The sequence below is a fragment of the Pomacea canaliculata genome, linkage group LG13 (assembly GCF_003073045.1).
Source record: "Pomacea canaliculata isolate SZHN2017 linkage group LG13, ASM307304v1, whole genome shotgun sequence".
In the NCBI taxonomy this organism is placed as follows: Eukaryota; Metazoa; Mollusca; class Gastropoda; order Architaenioglossa; family Ampullariidae; genus Pomacea; species Pomacea canaliculata.
The window spans coordinates 18500822-18524892 of record NC_037602.1 but is presented as its reverse complement, the minus strand read 5'-3'; the positions used below and the strand labels follow the sequence as shown (position 1 = coordinate 18524892).

Here is a 24071-nt window from a genome sequence, read left to right as displayed (position 1 = left end):
AATGCATTAAAAACATTTTGACTGACATGACCCTTACACCTGAGAGTATATACATTTATTAAGAAAAGAGAGAGTTATCAGTTTTGTCAAGGGCATTGAGTCTTCTTGTAATATACAAATTCACTATATTGAGAATATTCTTGTTAATAGTTTTATGGGAGGTGGATGTTTAGATTAGTGAAGATTTCTCGGCTGCTTAAGAAATACAAAGCAAAAGCAGTCATCTTATTCTAGATGTTTTAGAGAGTATCACCAGGGGAACTAACCTTTAACTTTCTTCACAGCATTCTGAGTATACATTTTTTTATTGTTTCAAAGAACCTAATTCATGTTAGATTTTCACTATGACAGCCCTTCTATGACGTGGCGGGATATGCAGCATATTGTGGTAGAAACAGCCAAACCTGACAACCTCAATGCTGCTGATTGGGTCAGCAATGGTGTTGGCAAGAAAGGTGATGTTGAAATTGTATTAATTTTGTTGAGGAAACTTTTGTATTAAAAGTTGAAGATATGATACAGGAGGGACTAGAGACTGAGTTAAAGTAAAACAAAACTTTGAAAGATCACATTACATTATGTAAAATACATAGTTTCTTGGAGGTTGCTGTAATGCTGTAATTTCACATCATGTTAAGAATAGTTCAATTTTTCAAAATGAACAGTGAGCCACTCATTTGGTTTTGGATTGATGGATGCTTCTGCCATGGTATCACTTGCTCGAAATTGGACCACAGTACCACCCCAGCATATTTGTGAAATACGCTCATTAGATCACAACAGGTAAGCATATGACAAATTCTCACCATATCAGTGTTCACACATGATCACCACCTGCTACAAAAGAAAGCGATGTAATATATTAGTTACTGTCACCAGTGAGAAAAAGAAGTTTTCAAGTTTGGTCTTGTTAGTTATCTGTTTTTGACTCATCCTTGATGCTGTAAAGTTCAGTCTGCTGTAAAATTTACACAAATAGTTGTAGTTCCACATGTGAAAGTTGACATTTATACTTTAGTAAATGGAATGACAGCTGTTTTTTTCGAAAACTTCCTTCTCCAATTGCATTTGTTGACATTTTTATTTGTTTTGGTGGAAAAATTACATTTATGAATTGTTCATTACACCTTTACCGTCATCAGCTTTCATCAGCCTGATCACCTCTTTGGGAACAGGGTAGTGCCAATGAATGGCAAGCTCACTGTGCCCCTCTATACAGATGGGTGTGAGGGCACCGTAAACCATGTCAAGTATTTAGAGCATGTTCAGGCCAGGATCACCATGACATCCTCACGACGTGGGGAGATTCAGATCTTCCTCACATCACCCTCCCTTACACGCTCTACGCTCCTGGCCAAGCGCACTAGAGATCTCTCTCGTGAAGGCTTTAACAACTGGGCCTTCATGACCACACACAACTGGGGGGAGCCTGCCAAGGGCCAGTGGACACTTGAAATTGAAAATGGGGGCTCTCAAAGTGAGTACCTGATCCATGAATCACACTGTCTTGTTTATTTTCGGCATGTTGTCTCTCTTCCATCTGCCTTACCAGATCCTTCTGGACTTTTGCATATGAACATGAGCCATATCAAATCTATGATACAAAGACTGGGAGGTGTTGGGCAAATATGTTCCTCTTTTCTGCAAAGCATGTCAGTTTAGACTTTGAGAGCATAGTAAAAACTGTAATTGGACCTAAAGTTCTAACATAAATAACCCATAACCACTCATAAGCTAATAAATCTTAGCTTGGAATAAATGCCAGCCTGGTATAGCATGCATAGTTTAAAAAATTTAGTGAAAATTTGAATTTTTTAATTATTCATTGGCTTTCATTCAGCCATTTTTGGCTTCTTGTGGATGCATCTGTCAAAGAAGATATATGCTGTGAACATTCTCCTTCTCTTTCTTGAATCTCATTTCTTAATAAATATATCATCACCACAACCAGCTTAGCTCTGAGTTTGTTTCATGTTCTTTTAAGCACTGGAAAGCTGTTAGTGTCAAATGTTGTTTCATCGTCAATATAGTGAAGGGACATGGCTCCAAATAATTATTAGACTGCAGTGGTAGTGATCAGGATTAAGGAAGACTAGTAAAAGAGGTCTTTTTTGTTTTTAAATATTGTTACATATACAAGCATAATTTCACAACCACATCTTAAATTCTAATCTTTTATCATTATTCCATGAATATCCATTAGATGTTATTGATCGCTTTTTTGGTGCCCCTTTTGGTTATCTCCCTTTATGAAGTTTTAGCTCCTACACCAGTAAACCATAACAATTCAATTTTTCCATCACTGTACTACTGTCCTTCTCTCCCATGGTTACATGTTGCTAATGTTCATTATAAAAATAACCATTATTGACGAATACTAACAAGAATTATTTTAATATCTAAAGGAAAATAGTTATTATGTGTCATAACAATAGATAATTTCTTAATGTAAATGTTGACATGTGAGATAAAGATGTTAGTTTGTTATACATATGTATTTACATATCAGACACACAGCTTTTTTAAAAAATATGCTGCTCTGATCATTTGTTATATTCTGAAGAGTCATTTCTGGTGCAATTTAAAAATTTTAAACCTATTATTTAAATAAACTATAAATATCTTGTTCTCTCTTCTCTCTGCGCGAGTGAACAAGAGAGTGTGTTTGAGAAAGAGGTGTTTAATGACTCAGGCTTCTGGCCCAATTTCAAGGGAGAGTACGACATGATAATACAAAGTTTATAATGCATATAATTAACATGCTCATAATTAGACTTTCACTCATGCATGTGTACTGAGTAAACACAGGTATAAACTAAGTCATCAGCCTCCATACAGTAATGTATACACAGTTACTTATTAATCACCATAAAATTATATCTGTATACACAGGTACAAACACAGGAAGACATCAGGTTACTCAGATTATTGATCTGTAGATATTATTTTGCAAGTCAGATTTTGTTCCAGCTTTTACAAGGAAAAAGTCTCTATTGCCAGCTGTTTATGGAAAGCTGTGTTATATTAAGCCAAGAGAGTATTTCCTTTGTTTTTATCCTGGCCACATGCAGGATAAGTTCAGAATAGTCCAAAAGAGTCTCTGTGTTAAAAGTTTATTTGCCTCTCAAGACTCACCTATGTACCATGTCCTAACATTTACATAAGCATCTTGTATGGAGTATCAAGATGGTCATTGGATAAAGAGAAAAGGAGACAGATACATATAGTAGTGCCACAGGGTCATCCAGCTTCTGGTCTCATAAGTCTTTAGTTTTCCTTTGCTTTCCTGTTAGCAAAATGTGTAGGCCATAGGATCTTCCAACTTGTTCTTGATACTTGATAATTCACATGCACACAACACCATCATGCCACATATTAATGAACATCAAGTAACAACAATAACTTCATTCTCAGCCTATTGCATGTGCCTGTTTTTTTAATGGAATGAAGCAATTTTTTTTTTTTTTTTTTTTTTTAAAGTTTAGGATACCTAATGTCTGATGATCATCAGTTAATGTCTCTGGACATTGTTACTGCCAGTGATCCCTGTTTGACCATGAACTTCTAGCACAAAATCCCCTGTGTCTCAGTAGGCCTGTCAGAGCAGTCAGCCCCACCTTTCAGTTCGCCCTGCATGGCATGCATGTGCCAGCATGCTTTGATGTTGTCCTTGCTATAGCAGCTTGCCGTTTACTTTACCTTCACCAGCAGCTGCCTTGTTAGTGTTCTTCTTGATGACCCTCTTCTATGGTGAGTTACTGTGTGTAATATATTTCTGTCATTTAAGTCTACATTTTTGTTTCTATTTATCTGAATCATGAGCCACTATTTCTTGCTGAACTGCAATTTGTGATGAAAACAAGTAAAACAGTTCTACGGTAGAAGGTGGTTAAACTCATTTACCAATCATATGGCATGCTGTAAAAGAGGTGTACAGTCTGATACATTACTGCATCATTACAGTGTGTAGGTATGTGAAACTTTGTTGCCACCTCATTGAATTTTTTTATCAGATCAGTAGCAGAAACAGGTGCTTTTTTGTGCATGCAGCTTCAGCTCCTAGATTCAAGCTTTTTAATTTCCTTGTTTAAGTTTCCAGTGACAGAACAGTGGATGTAGCAGTTCTTATCAAAAGCCAGTTTTTGTTTTTAAACTGCAGCTTAGCTGCTGCATGACTGGAAAAGAATTTAGTGTAAGATGTAATAAATATGCAACAGGTCAGACAAGAACTTTTCACACAAAGGAAATGTTTACTAGTAAACCTTTTCACTAAAAATGTAAAGAATTGAGCTTTGATATTAGTTGTTCATGAGAGAAACAGAACCTTTAAAGGTTTTTTTCCCCCAAAACTTAAACATATAGTAAAAATATTTGTAGTAGTTTTCTGATACCTAAAAATGTATTTCAGTTGGTGAGAGAGCGAAAAGGAGATAAAAATAAGCATGTGTGCATATTAGCAGATACACATTGACAAAACAAAAAAAAATCTCATGAAATATATCAGGAATTGCCTGTTCAGCAACCATTTCTTTGCTCAAAATGTCTCAATCTATGTCTGTCTCTATGTTTTTAATATAGTTAATATATTCATTATATATTCATTTTAATATCTGAAATGTTGCATGTTGTCTGCATCACACTCTTTTAATAGCAAACTATATGGCTTTATTAGTTTATTATTTGTAAAAGGGAAATAGATTGACAGGTCTGAAATTTTTGTTTTGAAAATAGCATTACTTATGTCTTGTAAAGGGCTACACATATGCAAAAGCATAGAAGTGTGTCTTTTTGAAGTTTGTATTTTCACATTTTCAGACCTAAAAAGCAGGTCTTCAGTATGTTTTAAATATTGTTTATTTTTAAAATTGCATATCTTTCCGCTGATTTCACAATCTTTGATTTTTTATAATTTTGCAGCTGCCATTTAAATTAACATGCTGTAAACCCATTTCTCATATCACAGAAGTCCTTCAGACGAACTAAATAAATTTTGAATGGATTTTTTCTTGAATTTTTTTCTCCCCAGGCGTAAGTCTGGTTTGCATCCATACCCTCAGATTGTTTCTTGAGATGTGATTCTTTTAAAATTGAACCTCTGTAACCAGATAAAAATTTAGAATGACATTCTTTTACTGAAGTGTTTTGCTCAAATGCTGTACATATATATTTTTTTCACTCTAAATTGTCATTTCTAAAGGTACAGCTTAGTTTTTTTTGTATCATCTGTATCTCAAAATAAAGTGTTCATGCCTTGTGTCCAACTCTCTTCCAGCTTACCACTAACCTCTGTTGTGTGCAATCAGTAAACAAGGCTTCTTTGATGTCATGTTTTGTCTGTTAGCCTGCATACAAGTCCAGATCACAGCTGCTTTTTTGGATACATATTAATTTAGTTTTTTTAATTACTTCATATCAGCCTTGTAAAAGATTAGGTAAGTTTTGCAAACATGTCAAATAAGCATTTCCACCAGTAATGCTCCAGTTCTTTATTAAATTCATTAAAATTTCTCATGTTTATGAGATTTTCATTGGAAAAAAGTTGATTGTGATTTTAACAAGATGAACTCATGGAGTAATATTGAGATATTTCGATGAAAATGTTTCTGACTTCAGATGTCTTAAAGCAGCTTTGATCTCGACAGCAGAAGCCTCCTTTAAAATACTTGTTTGTCTGTATGTGTGTATGAGGTGCTTGCACTGATGCCTGTGTCCCTTTCTGTTTGCAGCTCGGACTGTTAGATTGCGCGACTGGGTACTTGTATTGTATGGCACAGATAGTCACCCAAGGAAGAGCCCCACTTCAGTCCGTAGCGCCAATAACGACTACAGGCGCTATGACGATTGGACTCGCCCCCACTACTACCCATTCTTTAGTAATTTTAACCACACTGTCAGACCACCACCTCCAACCACTACCACCACTACCACCACCACAACCACCTCCACTACCACCACCACCGCTACCACCCACATGGTGGATCATGGTGGAAGTGAATGGAGTAGAAAAGGAAATGGGCGTCATCGCACCAACCACCACCGTAAGAACTGGGAATCCTTTATCTTTGGGGATTCTATGAACGAAGCTTTTGCATCTAAGTCTCCAGCGTATGCACGTCGCAAAAGTCAGCAATTGAACCCCGCCGCCCATACCTGTGTGTATGAAACGCTAGCCAAAAAGTCCAACCTTTCATCCAATCAACAGTACCCGCGAAACATCCGCCCAAAACTAACAGCAGGCAAGCTTATTAATATCCTATCCTTTTACTCCTGCCTTTTGCTGTTGTGCTGTGCTGTTCTTCACTCGTATCCCAGCACCAAAGCATCCTTCGGTGTTGCAAGTCCAATGTGTGGTGATCCCATTGAGGGTAATCCCATGCTGTGTGTGCATGTGTGTTTTGTGTTGACCTTCAGGTGGTCTTTATCCTGTGCTGCTTCTGTTAGAAACTTTTGTAATGGCTGTTGTACATCCAACGCTCGTTGTTTTCCTTTGGTACCACTTCAGAGTGTCGACAGTATTTTCTCACAGGAACTTATCAGTTTATGGCTTTTATTCTTTCCTAAACAAACATAAGTTTTTCTGTTGTTTTTTTTTCTTTCTTTTTATGTTCAGTCATTTGCTTCATTCCATTTTAACTGTTTTTATTTCTCTATCTCCCTCCTCCCCAATCCTTCAGTAGGATCTTTGAGATGCTTCCTTATGCATTTGATAATTTATTGTCTCTATAATTTGTATAATCTCATTTGCTTTACCACTGATTTATAGTACTTGTATTTTTATGAAATTCTCCAAAATTGAAACAATTACTACTGTTGTAATTGTTAGCCCAGGAGCCATATAAACATGGAGAGATCTGTGCTGTGCTTTCTCTCCTTTTTTTTTTTTTTTTTTTTTTTGCTCTAGTTCTACCTATATGAAACTACAGATTAGATGATGCATGCATGAAAGATTATTTCAAAAATAGCAGCAATCATGTGATAATCTGAAGAGAGGGAAAGCACCCTTAAAAGTACAGGAATAGCTACAAGGCATCATCAAAGAATGTATTGGGGAAAGAAAAGAAAACACTAGTAATTGGCATAAAGGACAAAAGAATGCTGCAACTGTTGATCTGTCTCTCTCTTTCTAGCCAAAATTATTTCAAGATGTGCATTAGCCATTCATTGAGAAGTAGAAGTTTTCACAATGTTAGGGTGGGGTGGGGTAAGTGTACTATCAGCCTGTTTTCTCTTTTCTGTTTTTATTTTAACATCATACAAATTTTTCAAATCTGATGCTGTGTGGACCTAGCAGTGTGAAATACATTGGAAAAAAAACTCATGCTGTGTTAAGAAATCCCTTGCATGTTTCAATATGGATGTGTACTTTTTTAGTAATAGTCTAACATAACTTTTTAAAGACATTGTATGGAATACCAACATGCATGTGATAAAGAGCAGTTAAAATTGTGAATGTTGCGCATGTACAAAACTTTTGCGATTTATGACAAATATGCATGATCTTGGCTCAGGAAATAAATCATTGCAGTCGCCGTGTGTTTTGTTATTTGTGTAGATTATCTTTCCTTGTCTAAGTAGTAGTGTGCACCAGTGATAAACCTCGAAAATAGCTATTTGCTCTTATTCAGGAATGATGATAGAAATATTGTCTTTTTTAATATCAAATTATTAAATTATAAGGATAACTGTGCAGTATACATGATAACCTTTAAGTCCCTACTTCACAGTTTTACTTTATGGTGATGTGAAAGCTTAGTGAACTACTTGTAATGCTCTTATTTAACATTTTTTAGCATGAATTCAAACTTCAGCTGTAACTCACTCTCACTTCTGTTAATGTACTGTTGTACACAGTTTCTTATTTTCAATTGCTGTCTTTCCAGACGAAAGATTTGTCATACCACTTTGTATAGGTTGGGAAGTATACCAGGGTAATGAAAACATATTCTTTAAAGATACATTTGTCAGTATGACTTCTAGTTCATAGCATGTAACTTTTTTAATCATATTTTTATATTTTAGTGTAATATGTTTAAGTTTTTTGCCCATGAGTGAGCATAGTGTGTTGAAGGCAGGGTAAGAATAGAAGCAAATCATTGTTCATCATTTTCATTTTTCTCTCTCAGAAAAGGGTAGCAATCTTTATAATTTTGTGAAGGTTTCAGTAATACTGAAATTGTTAATTAGGAACCACCTGCTTTTCACTTATGCTAGCCTTTTCTTTTGCTCAGAGAGGGCACTAATGTAAAAATTGTAGATCTCTGCACATTAACTGAGCCTTTTAAAAAATGTTATCAAAAAGTGTCATCAGTTGGTTTAAGCATCATTGTTTTAGCTCACACCTTCATCAGATATTTTATGTATCTGTTGATCTGTATTGCTCTCACTCATTCAGCAGATAAGAAACACTAAAAGCCAGAGACAGAACTATTTTAGAAAATACAGAATGAGTTGCAAGGTGATGTGCTGTTGGTGCAGTTTCAATTAGTCTTTTTTTTGTTGTTTTTTTTTTAATCTTTTTTATATTCAAGTCATACCATCTGTTTTCTTCACTATTCCAGCGGAGCTGAAGGAGTGGACTCTGGTTGTCATGGGAACAGAGAAGCACCCTCTCAAGCAGAATGTCTCCACACCATCCTCAGCAGCAAGCAACACTTTCACCTGCGCAGGCGTGACCTCCAATGGCATCTGCATAGGTCTGTGCTTCCTGCCTCTTCTTGCCTCCATTACCTTCACATTCCAGTCTTATTTCTGGTGATATTTGCACACTCTTTGCACACAGCACGGGAATGGGTGGGTATGATTATATACTGTACTTTTCTGCTTGCAGCATATATGTGAGAACAGCATTAGAACATGAAATGCATATATATGCATGCAGTCACATATATGTGCACCATAACTGCAAGAGAAGATATGTATATATTTAAAAATATGTTGGAAAATCTTAGCTTGAAGTCTGTTGGAGCCTTTTGTTCATGTAAGGTTGGATTGTGAGCAGTGTGTGATATCTTTTGATATCTGTTCACAACAACAAAGAGGCAATCAATTTAGTGGGTTTTTAAAAACTTTTGTGGTTACATCCTAGGTGAAATAAATGGAGACAATGAAAGTATTTTCTGTGGATTGTATTCAAAGTATATAAATTTAAATGGGTGCTCATTTAATTTTTGCATAATTGAAAATTATTTATCTGCACTATTTTGATGGTGTACATAATTCCTAGGATGGTTGAAATATGGAAATAATACATTCTTGCTTGCTACATCATCTCTATTTTGTGCAATATGTCCATTTTGACCATACAACATTTGCTCTTGATTTCATTAATTCATAAGACATAATAAATCTTGTCATTTAAATATAGATACTCTCTCCATGACTAACACACACATGTGCATGCATTCAATTGCGCATCATTTTTTTTAATTGCTAACCTCATTTTTAATTTATTCTACATTACAGAGGTTAAGAATTAGAATGTTTGGTTCATTCTGTTTAGTTATTTAAATCATGTATGTATAGTTATACCTTTAAAAATTTGTGCTTGATCTTCAGAAATCAGCTTTTCTAGAGCTCTAGTTTACTTTGTTTATTGTTGTGTCTTTAGAGACAGGATATTGTTTCTGTTCAATTTTTTTTTAAGTGGCACTGGTATTTTTTTATAATCACCAATTGGTGTTTAAGTAATTGTGCAATACTACATCATATTCAGAGTACATTCAGGTCTTTTGAGGATTTTTTATAATGTACCCCTTGGATTGCTAACCCCTTTTCTCTTTCTTGTCACAATTGGTTGAGAATTTGTCTTGGGCAGAAAAAGTCACATGGTTCTGATACTCAAACATGCTGAAGTGGTAATTACTGAAAAGATTTTTATAGCAAATGTTTCCAGATGCTACTGATAAACTCTTCTTATTATGTCTAGTCTATAAATTGCAGCTATATCACCTGTGATCTCTGATCTAGATAGAGTTTTTTTGATAAAGTTGAGAGTTTGCGTGTAGGCTGCAGTTTATATAAAGTTTTGTAGTGTTAGTAAATATAAGTAATCACTTAATGAGTCATTTTCACATATAAATAATCATCATTAATATTGAATCTGATTTTGTGTAATTCAGTAATGTGCAAATATTTTTCCAATATGTTGACAATTTACATTTACACAATGTACTATAGGGCTTTAAAAAGTGTCAATGAAAGGAATTGTCTGATGCAATGATTTAGCTCCTAAAACAGTTAAGTGGTCATACCAGTAATCATACATTTTAATGGGATTTTTTCCCTTAAAAAATTTCAAATGATAAATACATTTGGGGAAATGTGTAGCCTGCACATTAATATCATAAAAAGAACAGTGGAAGCATATATGCTTGTCATAAAAGTGTATCAAGTTTTTGCTTTTTTTTAAGTAGTAAATTATTGAAAGACTGGGCTTCTTAGAATGAATGAAATGCAAAAGTAAAGGTGAACCAATTATCTAATATTAAATAGCCCAGCACCAATTGCAGAAATTGGCATGCTGGTTATCATTTCCACTATCTCAGTGGCATAGAAAGATGCCAGGCTTTGGGATGGCAAACTCCATGCTGACGGTGAACGACATTTACATTCTTGCCTCCTTAGTATCTTTTTGAGGGGGTGCTGCCCCCTTTTTTTGGTTTCTACATCACTAAATCTTGCCCTTGCAAGCTGTTTACATTTCTCCAAGAAGACTTAAAGCCATTTAAGTGAAATCTTCCAGCTATTGTAGATGGTACAACATTCCTCACCTCTTTCCTCCTTGGAAGAAGTTTAGCCTTTAATGATTGGAAATTTTATTGAATTTACTACTAGATTGAAAATTTTTTAATCTGATTATTCACTGGCAGATATATTGTCATAAAATTTTTCATTTAAATAACGTTAAAAGGATTTTTGCTGTGAGTGTGATGGGAGATTGCATCAGAAAGCTGAGATTTCTTGTTTTGCTCTGTCCTGACACTCATCTTACACCTACATCATAACTCAACATTTTTTATGCTGGTATTTTGGTCCTGTGGTAAGGAGGATGCTAGAAAAAAACAAAAAAACAGTCCTTTGATTTGTTCCTGGGCATTGCCAAGTAGCAGCAACCATTGCCAGAAAGTCTCAGGGGCCAGTACATCAGAATATCATATGTGTTGACATTACCATTAAAATTATCATTTATTATATTGGCTCACTGTCATCACCATTGTGTTCATGGAGCTGTCTGGCATACAAGTTTTCAGTAACCAGCTGATCATACCAAAAAAGGTATTTCTTGCAGTTAGTAATTGGTTTCTTGATTTGTTATGTGACTTTCACAACTCTTTCAGAACAAAGAAGATAACACTTTATTTATCCCAGAGAGCAAACTGGGGCAGCTATTGATCAGTGGCTTTTTTTTTTTTTTTTTGAAACATGCTGTTTGAGGATTGTTGATCACAAGCCTTGAAAGCAACTATCCTTGTTGATAAAGTGTCGCTCATAATGAAGAAGTACAATCAACTATTTGCAGCTTCACTATGGTGTTCAATTTATTGTCTACCTCAGTAGAGTTCAATGTGCAAATGTACATGTAAAGATGAAGATATACAGCCACTTTCTCCTTCCCCTCTTTCCCCTCAGGCCTGTCAGCCTGGTACAGTTGGGTAATATTTGATTATTTGAACAAAAGCAAACTCATTTATATCCTGTGTAATGATTTTATACATTTCAGCATTTTCAGTATTTTGCCTTTTTCATTCATTCAGAGTATTCTGTTTTATGGAACTCTTGAAACAGTAACAAGTTTTTGAAGCTAATGGCTTGAAGCTAATAGCTAGTCACTGTAGCACTAAAGAAGTGTTGATTTTTTTCCATATTCTTGCTGTATAAAACAGCATTCATAAATGTATACATTAAAAATATCAGTACCACACTCTTTCTTCTGGACTGATGATTTTTCTATTTTTAGTTTTATTGTATGGTCCTGTGGGGATTTCTTCCCTTTGAATTTTTGTTAAATAACTCAAATGAGATTTGAATTTTTGGAATGGGTAATGCGTGTTGTTGTAGCTCATATTTATTTGTCACAGTCACCGATACTTGAGGGCATATCTTGTTGACTTTCTGTATTTGAATTAATATACGTTATGGTTTTTTTAGTTATTTTTAAACTTAATTTACCTCCTTCAGTTTTCTGTATGTTCATTTTCTGATGAAGGTATTGTTATAGAAATAAACATTCAGTACACTTTTTGCCTTTGTTTAACATTCATATTAATGGCCTTAGGTAATTGTGGCTCCTACAGACCCCGAAAGCACCTTTTATCAATTCTTTGCTGGCTGTATATTTACTGTACATAAAAATACATTCCTGAAAGGCTTTGCCCGCTAACTTAAAAAAAAAAAGACTTGCATTTAAAAAATGACATATTTTACATGAGAGGTCATTGAATCAGACTGTTGGAATCAGAGGCAAACCTTGGCCTTTGTTCACAAGATCGATAAATTATTCATTAAATTTACTGTCTGACCAAATCAAAAAGAAGATCAGGTAGTATTTATAATCATTTTGACAGTAATTATATTTAAAACATGGGCCAGATTCAGATAGTATTTTGATTTTGGAGTTTGATGTCACTATGCAATACACCATACCACCTCTTATATTTTTAAACTTGTGGCCACTTTTTATTTTGACCTTACTTAAACGATTGCTAATTTAAAAATTGTTTAACCATAAACTAATATCTCATGGAAACAGTATACAGTGTTTGTCTGTACCTACAGCTCTTGTGGTCATACATTCTGGAAGTTACAGCTATACATTAATACTATTTTAGTTTCACACAATTTAGTTCCATGACTACCAGAGGCATCTTCTGTTTGTGCTGTTTTTTTAATATTTCTGTAAGAAATAGTATTAGTATTCAAGAATTTGTTTTATTTTCATTCTAATCTGGAGATATTGTGTTCCTATGTGTTTTGGTCTCTGTCCACACTCTTTCCTCTTATTTTATTCTTTTGGGGAAAACATTGAGGTAGAGAGAGAGACAGTAATAAGTGTTTCAAGTCTACAGAAAGCTAATGTATCATTACCATGTTTGTGTCATCTTACTCTGACAAAATTTCAGAAAAATTATTTAGCATAGTTTCAGAACATATTAGAACATGTATATATATACATCACAGTAACAGAAGCAGACTTCATTCTGATTTTGGCAAATTGCATCAATCTGGAACTCATCTCAGTTATTTGAAAAGCATTCTGCACTCTGGTACTCAGCAACTTAATGTCCATTACTTAAAGTACAACGCTTTCAACGAACTTTAATTAGTATGAGCCAATAAGAACCACAGTGTCTATCATTCCTATAGCTTAGCATCTCTTTATTCCGCATGTCTCTTCTTATTGTGTTCATTGATTGTATTTAGATTTGCATATGCATTTTGCATATATTCTAACTCTTTATTTGTACAAATTATCTTATCTTACAAATATGTGTTTAAAATATCTTGTAATTAACACACTACTGCAAGCTAATTTTATCATGTTTATTGCAAAATAATGAACAAGTAATGAACCAAGTCATACAATTCAAAATATCAGCTAATCAAGACCTTTTTATTGGAGAAGTTGGGTGAGGTGGTGGGAAGAGGTACTTTTTCACATGGTGTTGTGCAGAAGAAGTAAACAAATAATGTTTGTGTAAGCAACAGCTGATTGGAATTTGCAATCCAGCACATGCAGTTATATGTGAGCACTACCATCAAGGTTACAGTCTGTCTCTTTGGTTTCCAAAGTAGTGTTTAACAATATGATCAGACAAATGTTGTTGGATGTAGATTGAAAGAGATATAGGTATACTGTTAATAATGATCAGTGTTTAGAAGGAGCCTTTTAGGTACTATGCACTCATTCACTGATAGACTGCAGAATATACCATACATTTTGTGGCAGACTTATGCATGTATCATGCAGACAGCTAAAACCTTTTTTGAACCAGCTTCTTGGCTCTACTTTGATAACAAAGGGTGGGAAAACCAACCAATAAAAAAGCAGATCTTTATTTATGGGAAAAATCTCATTAAAACTAAGGCTTAGCACACCACAGAGCCTTTCTTGTGTAAGTTCAAAGTACTCATCAATAAAATTCCCATATAGTCATATTTCTGCGTACAGTCTTATTTGCTTTATTTTCATTATTTGCCATCCAAGTGCACTAAACAATGAATATAAAATCATGAAATGAAAACAGAACCTTTTTTCCATAAATGTCCTGTCAGTCTGTTTCTTTCACTCTCATACTTATACATGCACCATACGCTGCAGGCGTGCATATACGCACAGATACCTGGACACCATGATTTTCATTTTTGCTTTCTGCTGCTTAATGTTGACCACCTACTCCATCATGTCTACACAATCCTGTCAGTCAGAATATCATTCATTCATAGGCAGAAGGCAACAGGGCAATGTGCACTTAGTTCACATCCCCTCTTTCATGACTAATGGTAAGTGGATTTTTGTCTTTGCATCCAGTGTATGCGTGCAACTGTTACATTTGACTGTTTCCATAGATGCATTATTCAAGAACTTGCACCCAGATTCCAGCATTTTCTGTTGATTCATAACTCTTGTCATCAGCTACTAACAAAACATCTGTGTATTTTTTTTTATTTATTTGTACTATCCTATTATACTAAGTGACATGCCTAAACAGATTTTTCAACTATGGATGGTTTTTTCCCTTTTTGTCTTTCAGTGGATGTTCCTCACACTTCATCACACTCTTCAGGTAGCTTCTATGAAAGTTATTCCATTAAATATTTGTGAGATATATTGCAATTTGCATCTTGCAGATGACTTTGCATATGCATGAAGGTCATGAAATTTAGGGAGCTAATTGCCTATTAAGGACAGTGTATGTACAGATTTTTTTTTACACTCACAAGCAAGTGTAATGAAAGAGAAGAATAAAAAATGTGACAAAATCAGATATTTTTGTAGTTTTCATAAGGGATTTAAAGCTTCAGCCGAAGTGAGGATAGGGACTGAATGTGATGTATTTTTACCTTTTAAAGTTAGGCACTCATTAAATTGTAGGCGGAACAAACAGCTGTTCTAAGATCAAATCAGAAAAGAGGTTAGAAGAAATAAGGACAAAACAACTACCAGGATGGGGGCTGGGAGGGACAATATAACTGTAAGCCTCAAGAATGTACGAGTATACATTATTTATTGGACTGAAAAAGTATGTTACTTTAAAAGATTTGTTCGATTTTTTTGGAGTAGTTCTTTATTTATTGTTCATGCTTGTAGCAGCCCTCTCACAAAAGTATGTCTGTTATCGGCATCCATCCCCACTACTCTGCTACAGCCTTTAAAGATTGTTGTGTAGACACACAACTTTCCTCAGATCCCCTTGGAGTTTAGCATAGACAGTTTTGAATAGGCTATTTAGTACACTGAGCATGGGTTCACTTGGATGAAGGCATGAAGGATCTTCCTTCTCTCTCCAAATTGCAGATTTGGGTGTTTGTACATGATATTTCTCCAACTTTGGTAATGTAAGACAAAGAAGGTGTTGGATACTGCTGTCTATGCTGTCTTGCATTAGATCTTGAAACTGTTGCAGCACTGCGAGAGTCTTGTTCTATTTTGTGATAACCAGATCTAACCGTTTTGTTTTCAATGTGTAGAAGGTATTTGCCATATAGAACAAATTAATTAACTCCCTGTAGTCTTCTGTGTAAGCTATTGGATCTAACGTTGAACACTGATTTATGAAAGAAATGTATAGAAGGTATTGTAATTTGAATTATGCTATTAATAGGTATTTTCCATATATGCCTAATCATGTCATTGTGTTTATAATAATTGCCAACTACAGGCATTTGAGTGTATAATATAAAGGAAAAATGTGTCATTAAGTTTTTCTGTTGCTTATATATTTTGAATGAAGCACTTTCAGCTATCAGTTTTCCAGACTACCACATCTCACTGCAAGGAAACACCTTCATTCTTGTTTCACTGAGCAACAATTGAATGCACATTATCTTATAATAATCCATATTTCTTTTGCCTTGAAACATGTTTTAAAGCACATTTTTAAATAATAATTGACAGGTGACATTTGTTTGACCAGTCATTCTTGCTTTGTGTGCAGAGTGCAAGCCTGGTTTTTTCAAGATGGAGGAACACTGTGTTGCCCATTGCCCTGAGCATTACTTTGGCAGTGTGCAGGCTGTCCACCTTGCTGGTCCTGTCCAGATTAATTCTTCAAAGCCACTTCTTCACACTCAGGTAAGTTGTATATCTGCAGTTGTGCATGGAGGTAATGGCCAATAGCCTTAACACTTTGAGTCTGGGCCTTCACCTTTGACTCTGAAATTTAATCCCCAGGTATGCACGAATCCGAAGTGTTTTATGTATAAAATCATAAAAAAATCAAACATGAAAGGAAGATACATAAAAATTATAATTAGAGTTTAAAGTAAAAAACTATTCTGACTTTATTCCAATGTGAAATTGTGAATCCAAAGGAAATTCAAGTATCTCAAATAATATTTCAAGAAAAGAAAATGTTGATACAGGCTAATCCACTAATGCATTATTGATGATCACTATGAACCTTAGTCCTGTATTTAGTGGATTTTAATGGTTACACACCATGTAGAAGATGTGATGAAGAACAAGTTTAGCATCAGAAATAAGCTCAAAAGTGTTCGCCTGTGTTCTCCTGTCACTGGAAAGGTACTTCCAGAAAAATTCAAATTGCAAATTAACATTTCTATGTTAAGGGATATAACTCTTTTCAGATGCGATTCACCTAGCTCAGTGGCTGGATTTTGTCCCTTTTTGTTTGAGTAGCTTTATGGACTCAAAATTATGGACTCAGGTGGGCGGCCCAGACTAAAAGTTACAATGTCAGTGTTTGTATAGCCCGTGAAAATTTTGTGAGTGTGATGTCTTAACTGGCTTGAGTGGACTGCTCTCTGTCATGTTGTCTCCTCTGTGGAGTGAAATAGATTTTGACACCCCTGTTGATCTGTACTTTTTGTTGCGCCTCTTACCTATGTTCTGGATTATTATAGATATATATGTATGGCAGGTGTTTTCCACCTATTAATATTTTCATTCACTTACAATCTCTGCTGACTATTTTTTGTCTTCGCCAGTTTGTTTCAATTTTTTTTCAGTTTTCTCTGATCTGTGAACCATGACATATTCACTTTTTTGAATCTATGAGCCATGTATTTCCTCACTGCATTTTGCAGTGATTAGATTGCGGGTCTATGCATGCCAACAACATCTACTAAACTCCCAATGAAATATTTGTTTTGTGTCATTGTGCTGCATAAACTTCCTTGACTACTATTCTGTTCACAAATGCTTTGATCCTCAGTGCCAGTAATTGATGTGCCACAGGAAGTGAAGTTATTCAAAACAACTTCAGACCAAATGTTCCAACTACATGTACCTAAACACCCCTTGATCGCAAGATCATGCTCCTTTTACTTAGATGCTGTACTGTTGTGTCTCTGGATATGTTTTTGACTATGCATACTAAATTCGTTTTGAATCTATATTTGTATATTTTTATGTTTTGCATTTGTAATTGCACTGATCCTACATTAAAGTAGGAAAATGCATTATAAATCTACTTATTATTTTTTAAATATTTTTGTTAATGGGAGGAAGACTCTTTACAGAGGTATAGAGGCTGTTTTTAACTGAGCAAATGTGAACATTTGACCAAGTTGCAAAGTTTAGGTTTGCCGGTTGCATAAAAATTTTGCCAAACTTAGCCAAACACTTATCCATATTTGTCTACTTAAAAACACCCTTAAAACCAGTACCTAAATTTAAAAAAAATTTCAAAGAATTGTCAGTAAGTCTAAGCTTTCCTATCAAACTACAGAAATTTTAGAGTTTTTTAATGATAGCAGTACATCTGTTAATGAATACTGAGTATAAATCATAATTATGCAATGCACAATTATTATGGTGACTGATAAAGTTTTAATTGTATGGAAATATTCTTCATTCTTATTACCACAGGGGGTTTGCAAACCATGTCACACCTCCTGTCTTACCTGCCGTGGACCATCGCTCATGGATTGCTTCCAGTGTGCATCAGGATATGAGCGACAGGCTGATGCTTGTGAAAAAACAATGATCTGGGACTTGCTAGACCCAGAAATCCTAAAGCATCTGGCTTGGGCTATAATATTGTGCATAGGTGCCATCATAATTTTCTTTGTTGGATTCGTTATCATGCAGGCACGGGAGCGAGGGCGTCTATGCTGGAGTGTAAAGCAGAACTATATTCCAGATTGGACCAAGGGTGCTTATAATGGTGTCTCAGTCCTGGATGACCCAGAAGTCGACACAAGTTTGTCTAACAGCCATGACCTCCGTGGAAAACCATCAGTATTCAGGATTTCTAGTACTTATCCAAATATTCATGGCTTTAGGGCAGGAATGGTTGTTGGTGGACGGCTAGAGCCAGCGGAGTCCAAAGCTTAACCTCTTCCAATCCCTAGAGAAGGATGGAATTTAGCAGAAGGTGCAGGAAGCCGCAGCACATGCAAGAAGGAGATAAAGAAGACTAAAAAGACTAATGAATGTCAGAGTGACAGGTGCAAGGATGAACTTAAAGTAGTATTATTGAAGGGAGAAAGATTTCTCAAGAGAAAAGTAAGCATCTGTGGAATTTATTTTAAAAAAAAAAACATTGTGCTTTCTGGCCAGTATATTGTGTTTTGATCTTGTGCAGTAATGTATTAGTTAACGCAAAATTGTATGTGTAAACCTACTGAAAGACTTGATGAATGGCCAGTGTGAAGAGTAACTCCTAGTTTTGTCTAGCTTGCTACCAACCGCAAGTGGAATTTACAATTAAAGTGGAAGATAACTTACCAGCAAGTGGTTTGTGAGGTGAAGATCTTTGATGGTTGTTTGGGTGCATCACTGTGCCAGCCTGTCCATTCAAGGAGGTGAACTATAGATTTTGTATTGTTGCTGTTACTTTGTTAGATCTGTGAATGCTTGTTTTGAGGGGTGTGAGAAACAGTTTTGCAATATCAGCTCAGGCATAAGGAAATGGCTATGGTACATGTTGCAATCTTTTAAATGAGCAGGCAGTTGAATGGGCGTGGGTGTATTTTCTTGGTGTGCATACACATGTATACACATACTTGTGTCTGCGCCAGCTTGTCTGTTCTTAGTGCCGGAAACAGTTACACTAAGTAACTTGTAGCTAAGATTATCAGTGATGATGATACCAAGGCTGTAGTGTAGAAAAGCAGGTTTGTCAGTGAGAGAGAGAACACATGCCTAATAAGTTAGGACTCTCACAGCACAGCCTCTTCACATGGTCGCATTATTGTTACTTTGGAAAACCTACAAGAACAGTGATTGTGCCCTGACCAATTTACTTTTTGCCTACAATATTTTGGTGGGAATATTTTTAAAGAAAGCGTTTTTTCATGGAAAAAAATTATATTGTTGACAAATTGGGTAAAATTTCCTTTACATTTTAAACACTTTCCCATATTTCTTCTTAATTGCACTTGCATCTGTGTCGGTCTATAAAGAAACACTGCATGTTACATAAGTGCTCCAGAAACCTGCTAAAGGAGTCTAAGGAGCCCCACTCTCTCTGACAAATCTGGTTTTGTGGAGCTGGGCAAGCGGCAGTGATATGTATATCATGTGCATGAATGCTAATGAAGTGGTACTGATGAAGCCTGTTGACACAGAGATCTGTTGTGCTGATTTAATTTGTTGGCTGAGGTTTTGAAGAGGGTTAATTGACCCTGTTAAGTGCAGGAGGAGGAGGAGGAGACATGAAAGAGAAATTTAGGAAATAAGCAATATGCTAAAATTAGATGCTTTCTTCTTGTTCACAGTTCCTGTTCCACCCCTCTTCCACCTATGCCAATGATTAACTCGGCATATTATATTTCTGTATATTGCTATTGTTTATGAATTCCCATTTAATTTACAGGGGTCGTAAATTATGCTGTATTTAGTTTTTATCTTGGAATGACTCTTCTGTAGTTCAGCATTTAAGTTATTTACTCATTTTAGATTGTGTAATTTACCTCATATTTGCCAAAAATATATTTGACATGTTTTGTATCTAGTGTCTCATTGATTGCATTTGATTTTGAGTGCTCACCATTGTCATGTTGTTACACTGAGTTCCTTGTAAATGTAATCATGATGTTTTGAATTCCTTTGCCCGGAAGTTTTATGGTTGTCTTATCTGTGAAAATTTTTTTGTTAACAAGCCATCAAAACAAAACTTGCCAAAATGTTAGATGTACTTGCAGTTGCTTAACTGCAGTCATGACAGCAATTATTATGCATCAAATGTGAAGCTTATTGGGGACTGCAGTTGATGCAGCTATTGGCCTTCTTTATTGTGATTGTCCTTCAAGTATTGGAACAATAAAACTAAAAAAGAACAAAAACAAAAATCTGCACTCTGAATAACCTGCAGAATCCAGGTTTTGCATGGAGTTGGCTTATATGTTGCTCCTGTCCCCAACAGTTGTTTTCTGGCCAATACCTGTCTGCATCTCTGTGGTGAGATTAGCAGCTTGTTTATAGCATACTAGTAGGGCAAATGTTGTCTTGCATAACTATGTGATTGGTATTTAAAATTCCTGTTGAATCAGTCCTGAATTTGTGTCAGTAGTATCATGTCATTATTCCCATTTCCTGCCAGTTCATTATACATCAGGTTGCCTTTTGTCTATGATGCAAGTGCAGTGACTAGCTGTGAGCTTTCCTTCCCGGAAGTTTGGCATTTAGGGCATTGTTGTTACATTTTTAAAGATTTGCCGTTAAATTGGTTTTTGGACATGGCATGGAATACATGTCTGTAGAATGATTTTTGTAGACAACCATTTAAATGCTGAAGCAGGATTTTCTCATCAAATTCTTCCACTTACATTTGCATCCAGCCAAACCACAATAACTTTTCTAAAGGATTTGTTCTTAGTTCAGCAGAACATCCTCACTGTGTCAGATAATAAGTCCTCTTTCATGACTTTATCTTTTCAGACCATGATGAAGCTCAGAATCAAAAAACCCAAAAAACTTTCTTTGCTGACATTGATCTAATGCTGCTTTAGATAACCTTTAGTATTTTTTACAATCTTTCTGCATGGTTGTAAAAATGCTGCTGCATAGTTCAAGGACAGTTGAGATCTGATGGGAAACTGACATTGAATAGTGGTCCACAAACCTAGAATCCAGTTCATTTCCAAGTCAGAAATTAGTTCATTTGCTAGGCTGAGGTCAGGGAAGGAGGGTAAGAGAACTCTTTAAACGTATCAGTAGCACTAAAGACTCCTTTTCTGAAAATTAAAATGACCGATTTTGCCAAAAAGTTCACCAGCAATTGACTTGCATGATGTCTTGTTCTCAGGTTGGCCCCTGTTTGTGTTTGAATCTTGTTTCTGTAAACTGTCTGAACTCATGATGGAAGTATGTTGAATAGAGAGACCTGTGTGTTGTTAAGTCATTTGTATAAGTAAAAGGCTTGTTGTACATTCAACAGCATTATGAATGTGCGCATGACTGGGGCGAATTCGATGCCTTTCTTCTCAAATTTTAATTGCTTTCTACCACAAAGTGATTTTTTTTTAAATTTTGTTCATAACTAGCATAAAGGGGTCCTCCACCACGATAAAATATACTTCGTTAACATCTGGTAAAATCTCAGGCATTATAGTTGTTCATCAGACCTCATTATGATTATAATATTCCTTATATTAGTAGTGTTTTGCACAACAATCAACACCAGAAGTTATTAAATAGTTTAATGATTTTGGTTTGCTGTGGCTGATTGGTTACTTTTTCAGGGTCTTTTTCGGCATTCTCTTTGTGATCAATTTTCCACATTATTTTAGCATGAAAGCATCTTCTGCTTTGGGCCATAATTTCTTATGCCTTTGAATTTTAGATTCAAATTTGAAATGATGAAATTGTGGTCAGTATCGTCTTCTTTTTCATGAAAAATGTATGCATTTACCTTGGAATTAAATAGATTAATATAAAAATTAGTATTTTATACATGATTCCATCTCTCTTCCAGAAAAGTATACACTTGCTATTGAATATAAGTTTATTTTGATAAAAAAATAAGCCATAGTTTTAACTGGATTTTTCTGCAGCTCAGATACTTCATATTACAGTAGTTGTTAATCACAAACTCTTGACTAAATGGCTACTCTACAAAGATGAAATAAAGCAGCTTTGCAATTTATAAAATAATCACAATTTCTAAAAATCAAAAATAATAATTTATCTGAGTAGAAATCAAAAAAGATTTTTCTGTAAGCATATTAAAATATCATAGACTATCATATTAATAACATTTGGACCAAAGCAGATGGCTTATTTCCAAACGTAACATTATATTTGTGGTAGTAATATGTTGCAGGATTTTTAAAGAATCGGCATGTCTTAAGTTTGTCATTGTGTAAACCATGTTGCAGTCTTCAAAAAGTTGGCTGGTACTTTTGTATATGATGATTTTTGTTAATCCATGTACTTTGATTTTCATATACATTTGCTATATACTTAAACCAATTTGGCACAAAATATGTTTTATTTTACTTCATTTGTACTTTGAATAATTTGTATTATTTACCGTCAAATGAACTGCATCCTTAACAAATGATCTATGCAACTTTTTTCTTATTCTTAATGGGTTATGGTTGTTTCCTTTTTTTAGGGGGGAGAGGAGGGGGTGTTAAATGTATTGTCCAGTAGTAAAATAAGTTACAGCAGTGTATTGTTGTGGAAGCCTTAAGTGTTGATACTACCAAAGACAATAATTTCTAGAAAATGTGAAATTATTTTGCACTTCTTAGTTGTTTTCCAATTTTATGTGAGCAGCTTTTCGGTTTCACCACTGGTCCATAGTTTACCTGCAAGTCTACCTTCTGCGTTTCTCTAAGGCCGAGTTAGATGTCACAGATGTTTCTCTTTCCCTCTGCCTTTTCAGTTGTGCACATTGTTTCTCCCTTTGTATTTTCAGTTGTGCACTGAAGCAGTTGGAATGGCGAAAACAATTGTTTCCATGCCAACGCTTGCTTTTTAGGGGGAAGAAGTTGTGCAGCATGTTCCACTTTTTAAATTTTGTTTTGTAGGAATGCTCAGATGACATAAGGCAGTATTAAGGTCTCCAATCCAAACATCATAATGCTCAAGTGTTCCAGTTAGAATAAGAGAAATTTCCTCTAGGAGACTTCAAACATCCTAGCTGATAGGCTAAAAAACTTTGTGAGCTCCGAGTGATTTCTGCAGTTGGCCTCATCTACAAATCAAATAATGTTAAGCATATTTCTTAGTGCAATATTTCATATTTACAGCACATATTTTTACCTTTTTTTGTGGATTTAGGTTTTGTATAGACCCTAGAAAGAAACTTGTCAGCTGGGCTGTCTTGCAAACGACAGAACTGTCCATTCAGTAGAACATGAACACTGTACTCTGCACCAGACTGGTGCACTCATAGCTGCTCACCCCACCCACCTTTGCAGTCTCAACCATTTTTGTTCTCAACATTGTTATTTGTATTATGTCACCAGTATGTGCATCTCTGTATCCCATAGGGTTACAGGCCAATCAGCTTTTACCTCTTTCATAGATGTATAGCCAGCAATGAAAATAAAAAACAATCACAATTCTACAATTATGATTCTGTTCTGTGACTTTTTTTGTGGGTGATTGTGTCCACGTCGGCATGCAAGCATTCAGGAGTAAAAATGATCTGAGCAGCTGGTGGACTAGTAAATAAAAGTGTAATTAGGATTATCTTGTTTAAAGTGTGTTGTGATGTAATTTTCGTTTCACTCAGTCAACAGGTGACTATTTCTGCAAAAATAATTTTAGAGTGACATTCACCGAGTGCTTAATATCCATATAAGTAATTCTTTTTTTTTTAAAGTAAAATTGGATGCAAAATATAAATGTTGATTATTGATTCTGGCATACTTTCTTCAGGATGACCTGGATAACTCTTACATGTCCTTTTGTGTATCCTGTTGTGTTTCTTATA

The 24071-nt window shown here is 35.2% G+C and overlaps 1 protein-coding gene across 10 annotated transcripts in view; it reads left to right on the top strand.

The window, feature by feature from the left end:
- Nucleotides 1–23708, top strand: part of LOC112554120 (furin-1-like) — an 83565-nt gene extending 59857 nt beyond the window's left edge. For 3 of the 10 annotated variants that reach the window (XM_025221720.1, XM_025221727.1, XM_025221726.1), the window contains 9 exons: nucleotides 352–455; nucleotides 666–783; nucleotides 1143–1477; nucleotides 5727–6236; nucleotides 8559–8693; nucleotides 14443–14499; nucleotides 14751–14783; nucleotides 16155–16291; nucleotides 18050–23708. In XM_025221720.1, coding sequence (XP_025077505.1) covers nucleotides 352–455; nucleotides 666–783; nucleotides 1143–1477; nucleotides 5727–6236; nucleotides 8559–8693; nucleotides 14443–14499; nucleotides 14751–14783; nucleotides 16155–16291; nucleotides 18050–18517 — 1897 coding nt within the window. In that variant the 3' untranslated portion in view covers nucleotides 18518–23708. The remainder of the gene's footprint in view (nucleotides 1–351; nucleotides 456–665; nucleotides 784–1142; nucleotides 1478–5726; nucleotides 6237–8558; nucleotides 8694–14442; nucleotides 14500–14750; nucleotides 14784–16154; nucleotides 16292–18049) is intronic. The other 7 variants (XM_025221721.1, XM_025221725.1, XM_025221723.1 and 4 more) reach the window with 7 other exon arrangements.
- Nucleotides 23709–24071: the final 363 nt, after the last annotated feature.